We start from the raw sequence: 24,454 nt of genomic DNA, 5'->3' as shown, positions 1-24,454 counted from the left end.
GAGCTATTTGCTTTCTTTTAATAAAGACTTCGCTTGCTTGCTGCCAGTATGTTCCTGGGGTTCATTCTTCGACTGCTGTGAACAAGAACATGGATTCGGTATCATCGTTCTGGCATCAGCCTCACGGCAGGTGGGGGCCTGGATCTGATGGGCTCAGACTTGTCCTCTAGGCAAGAATCACAGGGGGCATTCACATGGGGGGGGGCATGCTGACATCGCAGACGACAGAGATGGCATGCAGACAGTGGCATGGGTTTGGAGAAGCTCTTTAAAAATTTTTTTTATTGTAGTTGATTTACAATGTTCTGTCAATTTCTGCTGTACAGCAAAGTGACCCAGTTATAAACATATATATATTCTTTTTCTCATATTATCTTCTATCATGGTCTATCCCAAGAGACTGGATATAGTTCTCTGTGCTGTACAGTAGGACCTTGTTACTTATCCATTCTAAATAGAATAGTTTGCATCTACCAACCCCAAACTCCCTGTCCATCCCACTCCCCCTGCCCCCCCCTCCCCCCGGCAACCACAAGTCTGTTCTCCGTGTCTGTGAGTCTGCTTTTTAGAGGAAGAATAGACAGGTCCGAGTGACCAACTGAATGCTGAACCTTGGAAGGAGGGAATGGGTTTTTAGTGTTTTTTGTCAGCTGGGTGATTAGAAAATGAATCTATGAAACAAAATCCAGAGGATAAGAAGCAGAATAACAGGGCAGGAATAGATGAGAAAAAAACAACAAACTGAACGATGGCACAGGGGACGTCCCTTGAACTTGCATTTGAGGCCTGAGATGGAGATGTCAAGGGCATCAGCCTGGAGCTGGCAGCACAAGCCACAGGATGGGCCCAAGCGTCCAGGGAGAGGGAGGGTACGTGTGGACGAGGGGACGGGCTGAGGGGCCGCACGGGTACCAGCCTGACGTGATGGCCAGAGGAGCTACAGGTCACTCAGCAGGAGGACGACAAGAGCCAGGGGAGGGGGCCTCGGGAGAACATTTTCTGGCACCTGATGTGGCTCCTTGCACATGGTAGGTGCTCAGGAAATGTGTGTGGAGTGAAGAGCCCCATGGGCAGGGCCAACTGAGACTCAAGGAAAGCAGCAGACCTGAGGGAAGGTACCGAGTCGGGGAGCAGCCGTGCAAAGGAACAGCTAGCCCGAGCTGGAGCAGCAACACACTGGCCTGACAAGCATCAACCGGAGACAGGACGGGGTGGCACCTTCCCTCCAAAAGTGTCAGGCAAGCTGTGACAGGCTGTCATCGGTGGCAGATGCACAGTGTGCACGGAGCCCCGGCTGTCAGCGGAGGGGCAGCCTTCTCGAGAGTGGGTGAGGACCAGGGCACCTCCCCCTGGGCTGGGGCCTGTCAGTGGCACACAAACCTCCCTTCAAGTTCACGGCCTGGGGCCTCCTCTGGATGGACATTCGGAGGCCATTCACAGGCAGGGGTCCTGCTGCAAGGCTGGCAAGGGAGCTGGGAGCGGGGGCAGAGATGTGAATGGGACATCAACACCAGTGAGAGAGAAGGGCCAGCTCAAGAGTTCAGGTGGCTTGAGAAAAACCAGGAAAGAAAAGCGGAAGGAAAAACACGGGGCTGGCAGGTAGGGTCCCTAGGACTTCGGAAGACACCACACTCGGGGGATTTCCTTTCTCCCGGGGCTGAGAGGAGGAGGAAAGGGCTCCTGGCAGAGCTGATGTGGGGGCTGAAGCAGCGGGCTTTTTCAAAGTGAGAGGTGAGCAGAGGCAGAGAGCGAGGAGGGTAACGCAGGAGGATGTGAAAAAAGCAGCCAAGGCACCAGATTCTGGGATCTGTTATTGGAGGGAACTTAATGCTGAATCCTCACCTTGCAGCTGTAACCAAAACATGCGATGCTGTTCCCTTCAAGTCGGGTGGCCCTTCCCTGGCCCTGGATGAAGATTTAAGCAGAACCAATGACAATAACGCACCCTCGTACTCTTGGATAATTGATGGTCCTTTGGCCATTTGAGTCATAATCTCAATCTCCATTCAAAGATGTGCAAATACTGGACATCGGTAGCTGTGTGTAAGCGTTTACTGATTGGGTGGGTGTGTGTGTGTGTGTGCGTGCGCGTGTGTGTTTGGGAAGGGGGGAAGCCTGATTTAAATGCTCGTATGTCACAATTAGAGTAACGAGGGTTTTCCTATATTTATGTGGAATATGGAGTTCATCATGCTGTATATAAGGAAGAGGTTTAAGTAGTTACAAAGTGAAGAAGGAAACAGAGGAGAGAGTAGGATGGGGAGGAAGAGGGGGGTGAGAACAGTAGCGGAGGCGACGGCGACGGAGAGGCGGCGGGGGAGGGAGGAGGAGAGGGGAGCGCAGTTCAGAGCGGACACCGCCAGGCGCTGGACAGCTCATCTGGAGACAAGCCCGTGCATAAGGCCGGTGTTATTACTCCCCAGTCACAGAGAGGGCCACGGAGGCTCAGGGAGGTTTACAAACTTGCTGAGGCTTTGTCCAAAGTGTCTGAACTAGACTCCAAGTTCAAGGTGCCTCATTTCCAACCTCATCTTCTTGCCATCGCACCGCACCATCAGAGAAAGCAGGTGTATCAGAAGAAAACTCAAATATTGCTTAAAACCTTCTTAAACATCCCAGTTTAATCTGAAATTTCGGTTTTAACTTCTGAGCATGACCAGTTGGCCAAAGTACCCATTTCTTCGTTTTCTTTTTAGGGCCGCACCTGCAGTATATGGAAGTTCCCAGGCTAGGGGTTGAATCGGAGCGGCAGCTCAGGCCTTTGCCACAAGCCACAGCAACTCCAGATCCAAGGCACATCTGTGACCCATGCTGTGGGTTGCGACAACGCTGGATCCAGAGTCCTCTGAGCGAGACCAGGGATTGAACCCACTTTCTCAAGATTACGTTGAGTTCTTAACCCGCTGAGCCCCAATGGGAATTCCAGAAGTCCCAGTTTAATAATCACTCCTTTAATCCATGACCTCACCCATCTGCACAAGCAGGCACTTCTGGGATTTATAATCGGCACGTTTCTGTAACAGTTCTGTGATTTACTGAGCACTTTCTCCAGCCAACACTTTATGACAGACGAATGATGTTACAGCACTCTGAAGGCATACATTTTAATTTTAAACTAGGTTGAGTGCATGACTGCACAGAGGAGAAGCTAAAGCACAGGAGTAGTGATATTGAAAAGTAACTGTGTTTACCCCATAAACCATATAAACACACTCTCGGCACTGAGCAAACCTGGGAAAGATTTTGGTGGGTCAGCACAGCCTGAAGTTTCAGATCAACGGAGGCACTTCGGGATTATCTTCAAAGCCTGGATCTTCCTCGCCTGGTATTCTTTTGGGTTCAGACTGAACTCTTCTGGGTGTGTGTCTTTCCTCTTGGATTATGTTAGCCACGTCAGGGAAGGAATGCTTGCTGGGATCGACCTCTAGTCTCTCAACTTGCTGGCTTCTACAACAAAAGGGGCAGGGGAAATTGAGATTGCCTTTTAAATTAAATTTTGAGGAGATTCAAATATCAGCAAGTACTATCCCCGGAGCACGCAGGCAAAGAGGAGATTGTCCCAAGTTTCAAGTAGCGTAAAGCCTTGGAGAGGCAAGCATCCGACCCTTGGAGAAATAAAGGGGCAAAAAGTGCCCACAGGGCTGTGCTAATGCAGAGGTAGCTGGAGGAGAGGCCAGCGGGGAAACTCTGCTTACCCGGGAATTTTTTGGATAACTGAGATGACACAGGCCAAGCCCCACAGCCAGGATCAATAAGAGACTCACTCCAGGCAGGTCTCACTCCTGGAGCCAGTGGCTCGGGACAGCCCAGCCGGCCATGGTGAGGCAAGGGCACTTAGAGGACAAGTTCAGGTGCACAGCAGGCTTAGCCCACGGTTTCCCTCCCACAAGAACCTGTTCTGATGCCTGCCCCCGGGCCTCCCAGTCATGGCCAAAGCTACAGTGAAGGAGCCAAGCAGGACCTCCGCTGGCCCAGGATTCCCATTATCACTGCTGGAGAGAACACTCTGGATGATGTGGTCACGAGGCTGCTTCTCTGGCAATTTCCATCCCATAGGTCTGGAGCGGGACCCGGTAATCTTTATTCACATGAAGTTCCCCCAGGGGTTTGGATGATTTTGAAATTATTTTGGAATTGCTGCCCCATTCATTCATTCAGTTCGTTGACAGATATGACCGAGCGCCTACTGTATTCCAGCCGCCGTGCTTGACACCAGCAATACCACGGTCTGTGCAAGCAGACAAGGTACCTGGTCATGTCTAGGAGGACAGTGTAGAATTCACCAGAAGAGTTATCACATTGTCACATAATCGTCGCATCACTGACCACTTCTCTCTATGAGCCTGACATCTTTGAAGCAAAGACTTTGTCTTTTTCAGCCTGTGTCTTTGGCTTACAGTTTTACTGAATACATAGTTGTTGAATACATGAAAGCGTGTTATTATATTGTTTTGGAATCATGATATTACATTAGAAATTATCCCTAACATAAGGAAAATCACAATCTACCCAGGAGTTCCAAACCTGCATCCTCAGACCAGATTCATGCAGGCTTCTGTCGGGGGAAGGAGATTCAGTTTTCTTCGGAAAGTATAAATTCTCTCTTGTTTTCGCAGCCCTCTCACCTCATTTCAACAAATGCTCAGCCCTTGAAAGCCTAGGACTTTCTGATTCCTTAGAATTTTTGACTAACACATCTGGACCTGCTGAAGACAAATGCAGAGTACACGGGGAATATGAAATGGTATTTTCTAAAGCCCCAGATTATACGCTACAAACTATGTAGAAACGTACACTCAGGATTAACTATAGCCCTACTTTTTAATAGCTCTGTCCTTATTGAAAAGGCTGTGATATCTATGGCTTAATTAAGCAAATATCCAAATTCATCTATTAAGCTTGTGTGGTCCTTGACTTTGGGGAAAGCTCACTTCCAGGCACATCCCTCAGGCTCTCGCTTCTGCATCTCAGGAATGAACTGTGAGCTCGGCCAGCATCCAGGAGTCTGTGGCTCCTCTGCTTCGGATGCGGTGAGGAGCAGTTTGCACGCAGAGCCTTCAGTGCTTGTGAATCCCGGGGTAGTAAGCAGTGAACAAGCTGAGCCGGGGGCATGTGAGGACTGCGCTGACCCCCCGGGAAAGAGCAGAGGGCCTTTCCTCTCCTGCTGTTTCCTGCCTCAATGTCGCAGGCCTGAAGTGCCAGATGCCCACCGCTGGTTAACCCACTGCCTGGCTGTGAGAGCTGAACCCCTGGAATCGAGACTCTAGTAAGAATAGCTGGAAGACAGAATAAATAAAGTTACTGCCACGGAGAAAGCAAGGAGAAAAAGAAAAGGTCTGAAGTCAGTAGCTGTAAAACGCAGTGAAGACTGATTCCTTCTATTAAAGAACATAAGTAACTTTCTTCCCACACTCTGTTGGGCTAGCATGTTTGGACCGAAGACTCCCGGTTCCCACTGAAAACTCGAGATCATGAAAAATGTGGTAAGATAATTAGGAACCACAAGGTCAAAATTCCGTGAGATGAGGAACCAGAAAGAGAAGTGGAGCCCCGAAGCCACCCTTGCCCCGAGGGCACTTGCTGAACCCCTAAAGTTGGGCTTGGTCTTGCTGGATGTTTAGAGTCGGGGGACAGAGGTCAAGGGTGGGCTAACAGGACGCCCTCTCCTCAGTAAGGATGCAGCCCCAAAGGGCTTCTCCCTCCTGTAAGAGTGAACGGGCCTCACGTCCTACTGCTCTTCTGTCTTCAGGCCTTCACTTCTACGTGGAATCTAAAATAGGGCACAAATGAACCTGTCTGCAAAACAGAAAGAGACTCACAGACACGGAGAACAGACTTGTGGTTGCCGGGGGAGGGGGGGGGGAGTGGGATAAACGTAGAGTTTGGGGTTGGTTGATGCAAACTATTACACTTAGAATGGACAAGCAAGGAGGTCCTACTGCACAGCACAGGGAACTATGTCCAATCCCTTGGGACAGAACATGATGGAAGATACTATGAAAAAAAGAATATATGTATATGATTGGGATGCGATGCTCTACAGCAGACATTGACACACACTGTAAATCAGCTACACTAAAAATAATAGTATAGTGAAAAATAATAATAATAAAAATAAATAAATTATTATTTTTTTGTCTTTTTGCCTTTTTTCTAAGGCTGCTCCCGCGGCATGTGAAAGTTCCCAGGCTAGGGGTGGAATCGGAGCTATGGCCACCGGCCTATGCCACAGCCACAGCAACTTGGGGTCCGAGCTGCGTCTGCGACCTACACCACAGCTCACGGCAAAGCCAGATCCTTAACCCACTGAGCAAGGCCAGGGATCGAACTCGCAACCTCATGGTTCCTAGTCAGATTCGTTAACCACTGAGCCATGACGGGAACTCCAATAAATTATTTTTTTATTTCTTATTTTTTTTTTGTCTTTTTGCCTTTTCTAGGGCCACTTCCGTGGCATATGGAGGTTCCCAGGCTAGGGGTCTCATCGGAACTGTAGCCACCGGCCTACGCCAGAGCCACAGCAATGCGGGATACGAGCTGCGTCTGCAACCTACACCACAGCTCATGGCAACGCCGGATCCTCAGAGCAAGGCCAGAGATCTAACCCGCAACCTCATGGTTCCTAGTCGGATTCATTAACCACTGCACCACAACGGGAGCTCCTAAGCTATTTTTTTTAAAAGACTGAATGAGAAGTAAACCCACTCTGCCTGCCTCCCCATGGGGCTATAAGAGAGCTGCCCCAGTGGACAGAGGAGGGCTGAGTTGTCACCCTCAGCTGGCACGTCCATGGGTTTAGAGCAGCTAAAAAAACCCTTCAATCTTGAATTTAGACTTCAGTGATCCTAAGCCAGTAGTGTTTTTAGGGTCTGTTTCAAAGCGTACGCTGGTGCTCCTTGGCTGAACCCCTGCTAGACCTCTGAGAAGCCCCAGACAATGGAGCAGGTCACAGTAAAAAGTAAACAGCACTCAAGGAAAAAGGGGACTTTGCATAAGAATCAGCAGAAGCAACAAGAGCAGAAAGAGAGACATAAAAACTTCAGATATTGACTAGGAAAGGATGGATTATGAAACCACTACATTTAATATGTTTCAATAAAATGTTTCTGACTTGATAGTAAAATGCTGAAAACTTTCCCTCTGGAATTGGCAATGAGACAAAGATGCCTGCGATCACCCTCTATTCAAGATTGTACTGGGAGTTCCTGTCGTGGCACAGTGGTTAACGAATCTGACTAGGAACCATGAGGTTGCAGGTTCGATCCCTGGCCTTGATCAGTGGGTTAAGGATCAGGCGTTGCCATGAACTGTGGTGTAGGTCGCAGACCCGGCTCGGATCCCATGTTGCTGTGGCTGTGGTGTAGGCTGGCAGCAACAGCTCCAATTAGACCCCTAGCCTGGGAACCTCCATATGCCAAGGGATTGGCCCTTTTAGAAATGGCAAAAAGACAAAAAAAAAAAAAAAAAAAAAAGATTGTACTGGATTTTTTTCCCTATTCAGTAACACATGAAAAAGAAATAAAAGGTACAGATTGGGAAGGAAGAAAGCCATCACTCTTTGCAGGCATATAGGAAACACAGAAGAAACAATTGATAAATTAATAAAATAATAAAAGAGATTAGCAAGGTTGCTAGGTATGAAACCAAACATGAAAGTGAATTACATAGCGGAAATGGTTACACAATACTGTGAATACACTAAATGCCACTTCGCTGTATATTTTCAAATGGTTAACTTGGTGAATTTTATGTTATGTGTATTTTATCACACTAAAAAATTAGCAATCTATATGCCACAAACAAAAATATTTATGATAGCATCAAAAATATCACACACCTAAAAATCAGTAAAACATGGAAAAATTATCAAATTTTATTAAAAGACACCAAATAAGACTGAAAACATAGAGATGCCAATATTATAAAGACTGTTCTCCCTAAACTGATCTATGCACCCAATAGAATTTCAAACAAAATCTCAGTACACGTGTGTGTGTGTATGTGTGTATGAGAAACACGACAAATTTCTAAAATTTGTATAAAATTGCAAAGGACCAAGAGCTCTTTAAGAAGAACAAGTTGAGAAGACTTTTCCTAGTAGTCAGAAATTTACAATAAAACTGTGAAAATTAAGGAAATGGAACAGAATAGAGGCCTATTCTCGTCCTAGAGACCTAGACACACGTGGACACTTGATCTACGACAAGAGTGACCTTGTTAATCATTACAGAAAGCACAAACTTTTTTTTTTTTTGTCTTTTTTAGGGCTGCACCCACTGCATATAGAAATTCCCAGGCTAAGGGTCTAGCTGGAGCCATAGCTGCTGGCCTACACCACAGCCACAGCAACGCAGGATCCAAGGTGCATCTGAGACCTACAGTACACCTCACAGCAACGCTGGATCCTTATCCCACTGAGGGAGGCAAGGGATCGAACCCGCATCCTTCTGGATACTAGTTCGGTCCAATACCACTGAGCCACGACGGGAACTCCTAGAAAGTATAAACTTTTTAATAAGAGACACTGGAACAATTTGGTGTCTACATGGGAAAAATTAACAAAATTGTCAGACCTTAAATAATCAGTTCCTAATGTATTATACCTAAATGTGAAAGGCAAAACTACCACAGGCTTATAAGATAAAGACTACCTTTATGACTTCTAGGCAAGATAGGATTTTTAAAACAAGACAAAGCATTAGCCATAAAAAGTTTAATAATTTTTGTTGTTTTTAAAAATGTGATTGTCTGTTCTTGAAAAGATACCATGAAGTGGCTTCTGGTTTCTGAGAAAAATTACGAAGCTCTGATGAAGGATATCAAGAGTTAAACAAATGGAAAGACACTCCGCATCCATGGATAAGAAGACTCAGCATTGTCAAAATGTCAGTTTCTCTCAACTTGATCTGTGCATTCAATGCAAATCCCAATCAAAATCCCAGCAGGTCATTTTGTGGATACTGACAAACTGATTCTAAAGTTTATGTGGAGAGGTGACAGACTCAGAACAGCCAACAAGTAGTTACGGAAAGAACAAAGTCGGAGCACTGATGCTGCTTATCTTAAAAACTGAGACAGTGAGTATCGGTGAAAGACGATAGACAAATAGAAAGTCAGTGCACAAATAGAGCAGTGGAACAGAGTGGAGGGCCCAGAAATGGGCCTCTGTAAATACAGTCAAGATATACAAAGAACTCTTCAATCTCAACAATATGATCACTTCAAAAGACAGTTTGGCAGTTCCTTACACCACTAAACATGCTCTTACTGTATGCCCCAGCAATTGGGTTCCTTGGCATTTACTCAAAGGAGCTGCAATCTTATGTCCACACAAAACCCTTAATGTAATATTTATGTTAGCCTTATTCATAATTGCCAAAAATTGGAAGCAACTAAGAAGTCCTTCAGCAGGTGAGTGGATCAATAAACTGCGGTCCATCCAGACAATGGACGGTCCAGCTCTAAAAAGAAATGCACTACTGGAAGTTCCCGATGTGGCTCAGGGGTAAGGAGCCCAACTAGTATACATGAGGATGCAGGTTCTATCCCTGACCTCACCAGCGGGTTAAGGATCCTGTGTTGCTGTGAGCTGCGGTGCAGGTCGCAGATGCGGCTCGGATCCCGCGTTGCTGTGGCTGTAGTGTAGGCTGGCAGCTGTAGTTTCGATTTGCCCCCTAGCCTGGGAACTTCCATATCCTGAGAGTGTGGCAAAAAAGAAAAAAAAAAAAAAAAAAAGGCAAGAGAAAAAAGAAAAGGAAATGCACTATCACGTTATGAAAAGACACGGAGGAACCTCAAATGCATGTGACTAAGTGAGGGAAGTCAAACTGACAAGACTCCCTGGTGTATGATTCCAATCATATAACCTTTTGGAAAAGGCAGAACTCTGGCACAGTACATATGTCGATAGTTGGCAGAGGTTGGGGGTGGGGAGGGAGGGATGAGTAAGTGGAGCACAGAGGATTTTCAGGGCAGCGAAGCTACTCTGTATGATCCTATAGTAGTGGATACACGTCAGGTACATTTGTCCAAACCCACAGATTGCACAGCACTGAGGCGCAGCCCTAATGCCAAGGGTGGACTTTGATGACTTCAGGTTCATCAATTGGCACAAACGTTCCACTCAGGTAGGGAGGTGGATCACGAGCGAGGCTGTGCACGAGCTGGGGCAGGAAGTATCTGGGAACGCTCTGTGCCATCTAATCAATGTTGCTGCGAACCGAAGAGTGCCTTAAAGACGAGAGTCTGTTTTTCAAAAAAGACACCATCAAGAGAGTAAGAAGGCCAGCCCAAGACAGGCCCTGTTCTGGTCCCTGGTTCTACCACTCACTTAACGGTTCTGCCATCTTGGGCAAATCACTCGATGTCTTTGAACCGCAGTGCATCAGGAACACTGGGACTTATCCTGCAGGTATTCTGGAGATGAAGGATAAGGCAGAGCATCGTGTAGCACAGTGGGGGCCCTCAGTACTCAATAAATCAGTTTTTGAGCAAGTTCTGGGTCTTCCTTCATCGCCGTGTCATAGGACCACAAGCCTTCACATGAGAGTCGGTTACTTTCCCCCAAACATGACCCCATCCAGGCCTGAGCAACAAGGCCCTGCTGTCCTTGATCTTCTCCTCCTACTCCGTCTCCACAGCTCAAGAAAAGGACCTGTCAAGCTATGAGATGCTCGAGGGGCTTATTCTAACACCCCCTGCATCTGTAGTCCCTTCCCCCAGACCAACAACCTACCCGACCCCATTCCCGCGTGCAGCCTTTATAAGCAACTGTTTGGTTAATGAAGAGGCTGAGATAATGCAGATGATGAAGTTGGCAATGATGAAGGCACCACAGACAACCTTCACATAGATACATTGTGTCTGGCTGTGGGGTGATCACTTCTTGGGAACCAAAATGAGAAAGAAAGGCTTGGTAACAACACCGCGGGAGGTTCGACTGTGAAGAATTGTGTTGCGACATCTCGAACCATCAAGTGGGATCATAGCAATGACGGTTTCTCTGGAGTCTTGAGGACCAGCTCCAAACTGTTTGCAACGGCTTGGTTTCCGATCCCTGGGATGCCTCATAAATTAGAATCAGACTCTTTATGTGTGTTGGTGCTGCTGGGGGTTAATTATGACCGTGAATAGTCACAATACCTTGAATTTCTCTAAATGACACGTTATCTGAAATGGAAATCACTGAGCTAGGAAACGGGAGCGTGGCTTTCCAAGGTTAAAAACAGCAACCCCCGTTCAGAAGGAATTCAGTTCCATACCTGTTGTTTAAACAAACCCCATGTTTGAAAATCTTTACAAAACTTTGACAGTTGTCTTTGAATACACGAACGCCTGATTGCTTGTATTATGCAAGACGTAAATATAGCTCTGGTTCAGGTATTTTTACAGTGATAATTCTAGCGTGTACATTTGTATCACAAAGATAGTTTGCCTTGGTCCAAAATAGACTTTGCCATCTGGATGGTACGAGTCTGGAAACCATGACAAGGAGAAGGAAAGTTGGAAGAGCTGGGCGGTTCATTCTAAGGAAGAATTGAGAACTGATGAGAGCTTCGTCCAAAATACTCTATGGATTGTCTGCTGCGTATTGGGGCAGGGCGGGGGTGGGGGGGGTGGGGAGCTTCGTTCTGAGGGTCTCTGGGGGCAACGCTAGAACCTTCCGTTAGGAATCCTCGAGGAGCTTTCAAACACCAGGCCACGCTGAGAGGGAGACAAATACCCTCTTGAGAGGATGAGGGTCCTGCTGGGAAGGAAGCTTAAGCAAAGGCTGGAAGATGACCTGGGACTGACAGCAGGGTGCCCACGGGGCCTCTTGGTCCTTGCAGCCCTGAGACGGACGTGACATCCAGCATAAAAGAGAGGCCGTGTGCGTGGCAGTCTGAGCAGAGCTCAGGAGAACTGTCCCAACGAGTCCCAGCCGTGTGGCTACAATCATTCTTGCCTTCTCCCTCCCGCATGGTCCCCATCTGCAAACTCAGGATAAAAATCGTGAGGATTAGACGTGCTCATGTGAATAAAGCGCCCAGGATGGTGCCCGATAAAACGCCAGTGCCCAGGACGTGGAGCATCCGGGGTGTGGCTACGGCCACGTGCATTTTTATCACAGGAAACCAGGACCTAGATGCTCAGGTCTGTTTTTTAGGGATCCAGAGCCCCGCCAAACCAGAGTCTTAGTTTGGGGAATAAACACGAACCTTCATGGCATGAATCCTTTTTAAACGTTCAACAGTTATACCTGTTTGGCTTTTTCTTTTCTTTTTTTTTTTTTGTCTTTTCAGGGCGGCACCCACAGCACATGGAGGTTCCCAGGCAAGGGGTCAAATTGGAGCTGTAGCCGATGACCTACACCAGAGCCACAGCAACGCCAGATCTGAACCATGTCTGCGACCTATACTACGGCTCACGGTGTTGCCGGATCCTTAACCCACTGAGCGAGGCCAGGGATCGAACCCGCAACCTCATGGTTCCTAGTTGGACTCGTTTCCGCTGCGCCATGACGGGAACTCCAGTTATACCTGTTTGGAAGGGGCTTCCTAGGCACCACATGACAAGAGAACTAAACCACAAAGCCACAGACAGGCTGGGGGACGTCACCTTTGGCGTGTCTGCGCTCTGCCACGGTCCGGCGTGCTCTTCACAGACGGCGACGTTCCTTGACAGCCTGTGACCAGCTCGCCCACCTGTGACAAAAGCAGAGCACACACCAAATGATACGTAATCTCTGCCATATCGTCAAAAATAGACATATTTGAGATTTTCAAATGCTAAAACATTTTAATTTTCACTACATATTCCAGACTGATTTTAAGCCCCATATGGGGTCTGGGAAAGATAAAACAGTCCCCGTGATCCATCAAGATACTTCCCAAGACCCGCAGTCACACCTGAAACCACGGATTGTACTTGAACCCTACATATATGCTGCTTCTTCCTTTACATACCCACCTGGGAAGAAGTTTAATTTATATATTAAGCAGAGTAGGATACCAACAACAACAACCAATAACAAACTAGAACAATCATAACAATTTGTGCTAATACGTGTTACAAAATTGCACAAATAAATTGCACAAATTTAATACCTTTTCCACCTTTTTCTTTTTTTTATGGCCACACATCTGGCACATGGAAGTTCCTGGGCCAAGGATTGAACCCACGCTGCCACAGAGAAAACGCAGGACCCTTAACCTGCTGCCCTACAGTGGGAACTGTGGATAGATGATGAATGAAGAAATGAGGCCATGCCTCCTACTCTGGGGGACACTCGGGTCAAATTCAGGGAGGAGTGTTCTTGCCCTTGAGGGCAAGGCTTTTCTGTGGTCATACAAGGATTTTTTAGATAGCGCAGTTGTATATTTTTCTCTTGTATTTTATAAAAATTCAGTCTGTGTATGCATATGTAATTTAGTTCAGCCCCTTCTCATAGACCCATGTGCAACACAGAAAGAAAAGACCTGCTTAGGAGCTCCCTGGTGGCCTAGCTGTTAAGGATTCCATGTTGTCTTCTGCTGTGGCTCCAGTTCCATCCCTGGCCCCGGGAACTTCCGCATGCTGTGAGTGTTCAGCCCCACCCCCCCAAAAAAAGATCTGCTTAAACATGGCCCTTTCAATATATGCATTGAACATCTGACTAGGGAAAACACCTTTAAGCATCACCCACCGGTTTGTGTGAAGGCCAGACTTCTGCTGAAACTCCAGAAGAAAAAAACAATGAATGTGGCATATACCAAACACAGTGAATTTTAAGGCTGGAAGAATTTCTTCGGAAGCCTTTTTTCAAAGGTATATATTCTGCATAACCAAAAGCTTGTAGAAGAAAATCGTAGAAGAATCAGCAATGGAAGCCACTAATGCCATGTTCACTGATAATTAGAGAGGGTGACTCATGGAACAGCTCGCCCAAGGAAGCAGGTTTTATCATCATCATGTGCAGTTTGCTTTGGAGGAGGCTACTTCCAAAATGATGTATTTGCTGTATTTTAAAGTGTATTTTATGCCAATTTTATTGTGTTCCCTTCATTGTTTGTTGGCCAAGGATGTTGTATTTTCAGATGTTAACGTGGCAGGGTGTGAATGTTTATACTATTTTAATATGACAATATTTTTCCTTCTCTCTCATTGAACTAGTGTGATGGATACAAATATTTTCCCCACGTTCCTGGCCTATCCTTGAAGAAATGGAAATACTTTTCAGTTGCTATTGATTCCAGTTCTAGTGTGTTCAGCCACATTAATGTCCTATACGAAGGCAAAGAAAGAGTTGAGGGAACTAAAAAGAGATGCCTCCCAGCTGAGGGGGGCGGAGTGAGGTCACAGGTGTCAGAGTTAAGAGAACTGCCACCTTCCTCCTGGGGAGTCTGGCGGTTGGGAGGCAGCAGGACCTCCGAGAGCCATGGGGGTGGGGGGAGCAGTGCTGTCCAGGAGAATTTTCTGCAATGATGGAAATGCTATGTGCAGTCCACCATGGGCCCTGAGCATTTGAAATGCGGTGTTTCCGAGAGACTGTAATTTTCTTTTCTTTTTGGCCATCCCCCAAAGCATGTAGAAGTCCCCAGACCAGGGATCGAACCCGCGCCACAGCAGTGACTGTGCGGAATCCTTAACCACTAGACCACCAGGGAACTCCCTTATGTCATTTTAAAGTAATCTGAATTTGTACTGACCAAGCCAGAGACATGGGAACATGACTGGAGGGGGGCGGAGTGAGGTCACAGGTGTCAGGGTTAGGAGAACTGCCACCTATGTGTGGGCGGCCCGAATCTTCCTCTGGAAGAAAGGACATCCATCCACACCAGTAACCCCTAATTCATCAGTGTCCTTGTCGTTCTGGAACGTTCTGCTCCTTCCTTGACATGCCTGGGACCTGGAACTCTTACATGAGTGGGCATGAGAACTCAGAGGCTGTGTGTCAACGTTTCTGACCAGTGCGGGGTGGAAGGCTGCAGAGCAGCTCTATAGGACCGCGTGAGCCACAGAGCTTGCGGAGGTGTTGGCTGGGGTCTTGGTCAAGCCACTACTGCAACCCAACTTCTCCCTTTTCCCAATCCTGGGTCCTCCCCTCCCACTGGTGTTGATTCCCAGGCCACTGCCCTCCCTAACAAACCTTTTGCCCCTTCCTCTCCATCTCAGGGTTTGTTTCCTGCGGAGAAGTGGCCTCTTAGTACCTATTTTTTATTTTTTAATATCTTATCTAACAACATTAAATGAGACCAATGGTAGTTAAAATTCATGAAAACATCAACTTGAAGAGAAAAAGCTCTCGAGCCAAACGCACAAGTTTTGTATTGCTTCATGTTGTAAATGCGCTAATAAGAATGGGAGCATATGCATAATTCCAGTCTTAAAACACCTCATTCCCAACACTGTTATGTGTCCCATAATAAGCTCAGACAAAGATTCTCTGTGTTTATGGAAATGCAAATAGAATCACAAATTTGGAACTTTTCTTCCCCGGGAATTTGCTGTCTACCAGAATCTAAAAGTGTTGCTTATTTTTAAAAGATGTTTTCACCTCATTTAGTTTCAAAGGTTCTTTTAATTGAAAGGTTATAAGGAATTAAGAAATCATCAGTAAAAAAAAAAAAAAAAAAAAACCCAAAAACAAACAAAAAACACTAGCACTCATAGTAACACTAAAATCCATCTTAACACCAATATTTACAGGAAGAGCAGGAAAAACTCTTCTGATAAGAGATCTGATTTTCCCAAGCAGAGGACCACAGGGTCAGAGTTCCCAGGTACTGAAATACTGACATTTGGTTTTCCCCTGTATCTGCAGCCCTGGCGCTGCTCTTCCTCTAGGAAATGCTGTTTGTTGACACTGAACGTCTTACTCCTTTGTATGAAGTGTGTTTAGGGATGACTAATGGAAAAGTTGTAAGGGCCAAAATATGTTTAATAAATTAGATAATGTGGGACAAATGGCTTCCTGAATCCACAGAGGCAAATGTAGTCAACGACTTGAAAATTCAATTGCAAGGCAGGCACAAAGGTACAAATTAACATCTTAATAGCGTTACATTATTTTAACTCATGGATTCATACCATTGTAAGTAAATTGGGGGTGAACACGGAGGCAGACACTGAGGACTTCAGAATGTAGGAGTCCCTTCTGAGGCTTTCCGGACAGACGGTTTTCCAGTCTTTGCTTTAAGAGGACCCTGGCTCAGTGGTTAATGAACCTGACAAGTATCCACGGGGATGCAGGTTCGATCTCCGGCCTTGCTCAGTGGGTTAAGGATCCAGCGTTGCCATGAGCTGTGGTGTAGATCACAGATGCTCTTGGATCCCGCGTTGCTGTGGCTGTGACATAGGCTGGCAGCTTCAGCTCCGAATGGACCCCCACCCTGGACACCTCCATATGCCGCAGGTGTGGCCCTAAGAAAAGACAATAAATAAATAAATAAATGGACCCTGGGATGGAGTCTTGTTACTTCTTGAGGCAGAATCCTATGCAGAGACCATCTTTACTGACCTTAACAAAATGCATGTGTTTGCTTTGCCAGCTATAAAAGTTACTCAAACCAAGAAATCCAGACCACCTACAAAGCTGTGTAAAACTGCAGTAAAGAGCTGGGAGGGAAGAGTTCTGGCTGTGGCGCGGTAGTTAACGAATCTGACTAGGAACCATGAGGTTGTGGGTTTGATCCCTGGCCTTGCTCAATGGGTTCAGGATCCGGCATTGCCGTGAGCTGTGGTGTAGGTCACAGACGTGACTCGGATCCCGCATTGCTGTGGCCCTGGCATAGGCCAGCGGCTACGGCTCTGATTCGACCCCCTAGCCTGGGAACCTCCATATGCTGCTGCGGGAGTGGCCCAAGAAGTGGCAAAAAGACCGAAAAAAAAAAAGAGAGAGAGATGGGAGGGAGAGAGATCTAGCTCTTTATCCTTATATTGAAGTTGAGCCATGGAACTTACCAACATCTGACTATTTTTGACCTAAAAAGCAGTAATTTTCCATGATTCAACCAAATAGTTATTTAAATGAAGTTAAATAAGAATAAGTAACCAATCGCTCCATTTCAAATGAAGATTTGCTCCTGGGAAGCTCCAAGGGTGAATGGACAAAGAAAAAGGAATATAAGGGAAGGTATTTGTTGAGAGAGAAAATATAAACAGTTGACTTTCTAACGTTTGCCTGTGAATTTACTCTGGCTCTTTAAATATCAATATTCATGAGAATCAGAAATAAATTTCTCTTTCTCTTGCATTTTCATCTGTATCACAGTTTCAACTATTACCTTCATTAAATCTTCTCAAAGAAATATTTACTGAGCATCTACTATGTGCCAAGCCTGGGACTGAGGGGTTGATATGGAATGACAGATTTTAAAATTACCCCGAAAATAAATAAATAAATAAATAAATAAATAAATAAATCTCCCTGATCTTCTCATGAGGAATAAATACACATAAGTAATTAAAAAACATTGAGGAAAGCCCAATTGATAGATTTATGCAAAGGCTACTATAGAAGCCCAAGGAAGAGGCACAAACTGGGTGACATGCCGAGTAGGGATCAAAGAAGCCTTACTCGGGATGTGAAATCTGATGTAGATCTTAAAGTTAATGAGCGGGAATTTGCCACAAGGTGGAGATGACGTAGGGAATAAAGAACCCTCCAGGAAGAGAACAAGCACAAACCAAGATAGGAAGGTAAAGGACCACACAAACCAGCCCAGAATATTAGACAGATAATAGCTGGAAATAAGGCTGAAGAATTGGCAGAGGGCAGATCTTGGGAGACGTTAAGGTGTTTTGAACTTGGGACGGGAGGTGCTGGGGGCTTTCTCAGGTTTTGGGTTTTTCTTTTTCAGCAGGAAGAGCAGCGTTCTAAATGTATTTCCTAATTTCATTACCACCGTGTGTGATGTTAACAAAAATACCAAGTCGGGTGGAGGGACGGCTTTTTTTTTCCCACTAGATGAAAATATAGTTTCTCAGAATTTTGAAGAAAGTTTTCCATTTCTTTTTTCTTTGTCGTTTTCTTTCTTTCTTTCTTTTGGCTGTGCCAGAGGCATGCCAAAGTTCCTAGACCAGGGATCGAACGCAAGCCCTAGCAGTGACCTGAGCCACAGCAGTGACACCACCAGATCCTTAGCTGTGAGGCCACCAGGGAAGTCCAAGCTTTCCATTTCTGAGCTCTAGCCCTGATTTCCATGTTGTGGCAACCCAAACATGCTAAATAATTCCCTCATCTGATATGAAGAACTCCCATATAATTTACTGATGGATCAACATGTTTTTCCACCACCATCATCTTGCCTAAGTATACGCGTTAAGCAAATGCCTTCATCGACGCCGTGTAAGGAATTTCCGAAATCGTCTCTCCATGTTTTTCTTCATAAAACTTCAGAATTGTCTACGCCCATTAGATACCAGTCTGCCACGATGTAGCCAATTGTTTGATTTGGACGGTAGGGAACTTGAATCTGTGTCAGCACTGAGCCCTCCCTCTCCCTCCACTGAAATAGACCCTATTGCCTAGAAAGCCTTATGTCAACTTCCGAAGGACTAGGGGACTTGAATATTGTCCATCTTCTTCCATATTTTTTGGTATTTATATCTATTACTTAATTACCTAAAATACTGGTGTCAAACACTTAAATATGCAAAGTTAAGATTCCCATAAAAGAATATTATTAAATAAAACCTCAGAATCAATAAGACTTTTTAATTTTTCTCTGGCATTAGAGGAAGTTAGTATCTACATCCAAACTTACTGTTGATATTTTAACAACTTCGTTATTTCTTAACTCTATTCTCATTGACTTTATTAAGAAAGGTACATAATTCACTGAGCCTGCTTTAAAAAAAAAGAGAGTTCTTTAAAAAAAACAAGCTCTTTTTTCTATTGAAGAAAATTCATTCATCCACAATTAGAAAATATATAAATTACCATTAGCACGTTATTGAAAAATTTTTGAACAGATAAAAATACTTGAATAAATCAAACATTTTTGAAGTATATTCTACCTCAAATAAAGACACAATTGGCAGCAAAGAACATTTAAATCGTGAAAAACTAATCAGAAAAACAAGAAGGGTAAGAATAGCGGGTTTGATTTCAAACATACCCAAGCTGTCTGAGGAAAAATGTAGAAGGTGCAATTGCTGATATTTATATGTAAAATCAATATTGACAGTTGCATAAGACAGCGCCATGGTTTTGAAATAAAAGGAGACTAAATTAACTATCAAAGAGTTCCTTCGAAATTCTTTCATGCTTGTAACGTGCAATCTTATCTGACAGTTCCCCATGAAGAATCATCCATACACACAGCCTAAAATTGAAAATGATATTTTCTTAAGTTAGGACAAACATCAAGAATGATAATGATATTTTAAAAGAAAATATCCTTTTTTCAGTCTTGCTAGAGAGAGTCTCAGTGGGAAATACCCTGCATTTACCTGAAGAAGTTGATGATTATTCTCGTTATTCCAGGTCAGCAATAGCTCAGAAGTGCTGGCGAGTCCATATCACCCCATCCCCTACCCGGCACCACAGGGAATAACCATCAACCCAGCACACGCAGGGGTTGGTTACTACTACCCCAGTTCCATCACCCCCCTCCAGTGCAGTTATTCTGGGACTATCTCCTGGAGCTTTCCCGAAAGAGCTAGTACTTTCTCCTGGTGCCTTCCCTTCCCTGCTTCCTGACCAGCATTCCCGTACTTCCCAAAAAGACACCTGCACTCACACCCCAGGTGAGGTTCCACTTCCGGAAGACCCCAGACTGAAAAAGTGTTTTAGATTTCAAGTGTGAGTCTGTGCCTTGCAATTTAGCATTTACAAAAACTGGGGGACTCTCAAGTTTCCCCCGAGGAGGAAAAGCGGGAACCCAGTACAACTAGACTCCCAAACACTGATTAGATTTCCACTGGGATCCCACTCATGTCTCTGGGAGCACCTAGTTTACCTTTGTGTGCTGGGTACTTATGTGAAAAAAAAATCTGTCTATCCATTCATTCACCTATCTACCCACCTACTCACCCACCCACCCACCTATCTCTCTACCTCCTTATTTGAGTCAGTGGATGATGTTGACTTCTAGGTGCCTGGGTTTGCAGGCATGTGTGGATGCTACTCCCTGGAGACCATCTTCACTCAAGTTCAAGGCCCACTCTTGGAGCCATTTAGACAGGCTTCAAGGCTTTCTGAAGACTGGATGGCTTCTCATTCACCTTCCTCCCAGGTGACACCTTTTCAGAGTCACATCCCAGAGCGGGGGTGGCTTACTAGAGTCCCCATCCAGGCTAGGCTCTGGACGTTGACTTTCTTCCTCTTACCCTTGGGTGGTCACTGAAAGCATCGTGCATCCTCTCAGCCATTCCTTTGGGGTCAGTAGACCGCAACTGCTCACCACCTATCACCGTCAAGACGTTTTTAAAATATGTGGTCCATCCTTCTAAATTTTCTTCAGTACGAGGGTCACTCCTGACTGCCTGGTTGGCAACTAGCAGATGATGGAGCTCTAGAGATCTTATTTAAAGTCATGAGATTCTATAGAGAATAAGTGTAAACAGAGACGAGAAGGGAGTCCCAGAACTGAACAACTGACATGCCAACATTCAGAGGCCTGGATAGGAGAATGAACTAGCAAAGAAGCATCCAGGGACAGAGGCCATCCGGTGGGCAGGGGGACCTAGTGATACGAGAGGAGGATCAAATGACAGCGATGTGGCTAATGCCAAGTGAACAGGTGTTTGGGAATGAAGGACTGATCAATGATGTACAAAGCTGCTGGAAGGTCAGATTGAAAAGAGGGTGGATCTGGTAATGTGGAGAGGATGGGAGGCCTTGAAATGAGATATTTCCATGAATGGGAGGCTGGAGAAGAGGCAAATGCCTCCTTGGAGTTGGTTTTAGAGATCACGAGAAAATAACTGAAGAGTAAATACAGACATCTGCTTTAAGGGTTTTGCTGTAAACCAGGTCAGGGCAATAAGTAGAGGGGAAAGTTTTTATTTTGCATTGTTTTTATTTTGAAGAAGGGAGATATTTTGGCACATTTTCAGGTATAAGATGTATAGAAGGGAAATTCAGTAAAGAAGTAGAGAGATGAGAGAATTATCAGGGCTGGGGTGGGGAATGGCCTTTCAAAGACACGTGGAAACAGGATGCCACACACATCTGGGGAGTATGGATGGGTCGTAGAGAGCTCACACATAGAATCGGGATGGCCGAGGTGGGCAAGAGGAAAGATAGGGTGGTTTGAGTACGTGGAAATCATCTTTTGATGCTTTCCTTTTTTCAGGGTTGGAAATTTTAATAATGAGCCAAGGATAGTCTAAATGATTCTAGCAATGTTCTAAAACAATTCAAACAAGCATGAAAGGAAGAGGAAACCTAGCAAGATGACCAGGCGGCCCTCCCTCCAGACACACCTGACATTCCATCAAGTCATTCTATTAGCAGAGAATAAAAGTGAGTTTCTGTGGGGGACACGGCAGGTATATTCAAGTCGAGAGAAAGCAGTGAGACATACATATCCAGCTGCTGAGGGGAAGGGAGTCTGAGACCGTGTTTTTAGAAACACAGTCTGTAATACTGACCTTCATCTATGACTTTCGCCCCCGTGCTCATTATAGCAGAATCAAGCAAGATAGTCACCAACTGAAGTGGTAAATATATCTTGCTGCTCAGTTCAGAAGGCAACTTCTTTAATCTTGGTTAATTATTCCGAAAGAACCTCCGAGGGAAGTCATGAAGCATATTCTTGGAGAGCTCCTGTAACTTGCCAGTGGAGGATCTAGATGGGAGTTTAATCTATGATGGGATACAGGCTTCTCCTTGAACGCAGAATTTCAGTTAAATCTTGTTCAGTTGGACTGTGATGAGATCATGTGACAAACATCGCTGGGATGACAAGATTGTTTACGTGCATATCACTTAGTCTGACCACACATTTAAGAAAATACACTGAAGGCTGAGCTGTGAGATGGGGAATAAACCCACTCAGAAGAGGAATGAATAGCGCACATACTAGCAATAAACTTCAGAAAATAGGTAGCAGCTTAAGAGAGAAAACTACAAAACAGAACTTCTGAGGGACTAAGAGTAAATAAATGGAAAATATATTATTGCGTAACAGTTTTAATTATGTAACTGTATCAATTCATTTTCATGACGGTCTATAAATTCAATGCCATCTCAATAATGAACATATTTATTCGTAGAAATGACTATGAATTAAAGTGACAATATTAATTTACTAGTGATGAATAACATGAATTAACAGTAACATGAATGTAGCATGTATTATATTCCAATTTCTCATCTGTGTGCTTTACATATTAATTTATATAATCCTCAAAACAACCTTTTGAGGTGTGAGTGATTATTGATATCACTTTATGGACAAGGAGCCTTAGGCACAGAGGGATTAATAATTTCTCAAGGTCACACAGCAGCTAATAGACGTATCAGGATTTAACCCAGGTTCTCTGGCTCCAGGGCCCATTGCCTTAATCATTTCTTTTCACTGTCTTTGAAAGGTGACAGCAATAAAAATTCAAATGGCATTGCTGGAGGCAGAATTGGATAGAAATTGTTCAAAAGTTAACCTGGAATAATACACATGAAAAAATAATGAGGAAATGGTTGGGGAGGGAGGAGAGTAACTAGGGGAGATTTGTATTCCAAATATTAAAATGTATTTTAAAGATGCATTTAACGCATTCATTCATTCAACCAAAATTTACTGAACAGCTACCCTTTGCCAGGCTCGGTTCTAGGTGCTAGTGACACAGTAGTAATAAGTACAGGCAAAAGTCCCTATTCTCATGAAGCTTAAATTTTTGTTGTAGGAGGTAGACAGAGAAATAAACAATGAAATACATGATCTGTCCAGTGGGGATACATTCTATGAAGAAAAATACAGTAGAAACAGGGGACAGAGAATATACTGGGATAAGGGAAGGGAAAGCTTTTTTAAACATGGGGATCAGGAAAGACCTTGGCGGTAAAATAACACTTGAAAAGAAACTTGAAAGAAGTGAGAGAGCAAACCGTGACAATATCTGGGGGAAGGGCATTCCAGCAGAGGGAACAGCACGTGCAAAGGCCCTGGGGTATGAGGATCCCTGTCATATTTGTGAACTAGCGGGGAGGCCAAGGTAGCTGGAATGATAACATCAAAGGGATAATGGCAAGAGGAGGTTATCGGAGGATTTTGCTTTAACTGCAAATGACTAGAAAACATGGCCTGATTTGCATATATTCTAAAATGATCATCTGGCTGCCGTGTTGAACAAAGGATTAATGACTCTTCTCCTACGAAGAGTGAGGGGATTCCTGCTGTGGCTCAGCAGTAATGAACCAGACTAGTATCCATGAGGACGTGGGTTCAATCTCTGGCTTCACTCAGTGGGTTAAGGATCTGGCGTTGCTGTGAGCTGTGGTGTAGGTCACAGATGCAGCTCGGATCTGGCGTTGCTGTGGCTGTGGCGTAGGCCCGCAGCTATAGCTCCTATTCAGACCCTAGCCTGGGAACCTCCATGTGTCGAGGGTGTGGCCTTAAAAAAAATAAGAGTGAGTTTCTGGTAGACAGATGACACCCATGGGTCCATGTTTCTTGACTGGATATAGCTAATATCATAAAAGGCATCAGGCACTGGAAACAGACTCTTTAATTGTAAAAGCTAAGACTAATGAATAAAGCAGTGTCAGAAGCTAGAAAATTTCTTTCACTGACCAGTGAAGCAGGATTGAGAAAAACCTCATGAAACACTGAAAGTTTCCTGTGCCTCCGCTCCCTGTGCAGTTCACCTTCTAGCCCCTGGTGCCATTTTCGGAGAAGGCCAGCGTACCTCTCCATCCACTACCCCCCAGCCACTTCTAGCCAAGACATCAACCCTTGAAATCACGGTGGAGGCAGTGCCGTAGGAGAGGGCATTCTGGGAGACGTGCTACCCACAGGGTAAGTTACAAAGACAGCAAATGGAGACGGGAATTCTGGCAGCATTGTAGGGGCTGCGATACCTGAGTATTACATCACCCACCGATTACAGACTCTGTGGCAGATATTGGGGCATCTGGTTTTGGAGAGCTGGCAAAAGATGAAAGTTCTGCGGATGCGGAGGTGAGCTACGGAAACCCACCAGCATGTCAACAGCAAAATCTTGAGCCATAACCCCTGTGACAGAGACCAGACCTGAAGAAACATGCCTATTTGTCAGCGCCCAGTCTGTGCAGATCCAGCTTCATCCAGGGGTAGGAAAGGGGAAACTATCGACTTGACATTTATGACAAAATGCTGAATGAAGCTTCTAATAAGAAATATTTGATGGAGTTCCCGTGGTGGCTCAGTGGTTAACGAATCCGACTAGGAACCATGAGGTTGTGGGTTTGATCCCTGGCCTTGCTCAGTGGGTTAAGGATCCGGCGTTGCCATGAGCTGTGGTGTAGGTCGCAGATGCGCCTCGGATCGGCCCAAGAAATGGCAAAAAG

At 45.1% G+C, this 24,454-nt stretch overlaps 1 protein-coding gene across 3 annotated transcripts in view; it reads right to left on the bottom strand.

Annotated features, from left to right (window-relative positions):
- Window positions 1-250: 250 nt before the first annotated feature.
- The window catches only part of DNAAF11 (dynein axonemal assembly factor 11), a 75,864-nt gene continuing 51,660 nt past the window's right edge, over window positions 251-24,454 (bottom strand). Inside the window, exons 11-12 of one of the 3 annotated variants that reach the window (XM_085020321.1) lie at window positions 12,598-12,683; window positions 251-5,276 (exon numbers count right to left, since the gene is read on the bottom strand). In XM_085020321.1, coding sequence (XP_084876447.1) covers window positions 5,264-5,276; window positions 12,598-12,683 — 99 coding nt within the window. In that variant the 3' untranslated portion in view covers window positions 251-5,263. 3 annotated transcript variants of the gene reach the window in all.

Source organism: Sus scrofa, chromosome 4, assembly GCF_054392235.1.
Source record: "Sus scrofa isolate SSC_HxYL_T2T_F1_AM1 chromosome 4, Sscrofa_HxYL_maternal_Yorkshire_Landrace_v2.0, whole genome shotgun sequence".
In the NCBI taxonomy this organism is placed as follows: domain Eukaryota; kingdom Metazoa; phylum Chordata; class Mammalia; order Artiodactyla; family Suidae; genus Sus; species Sus scrofa.
Note: the sequence above shows the minus strand (reverse complement) of the source record. Positions and strands in the feature narration are given on the sequence as shown.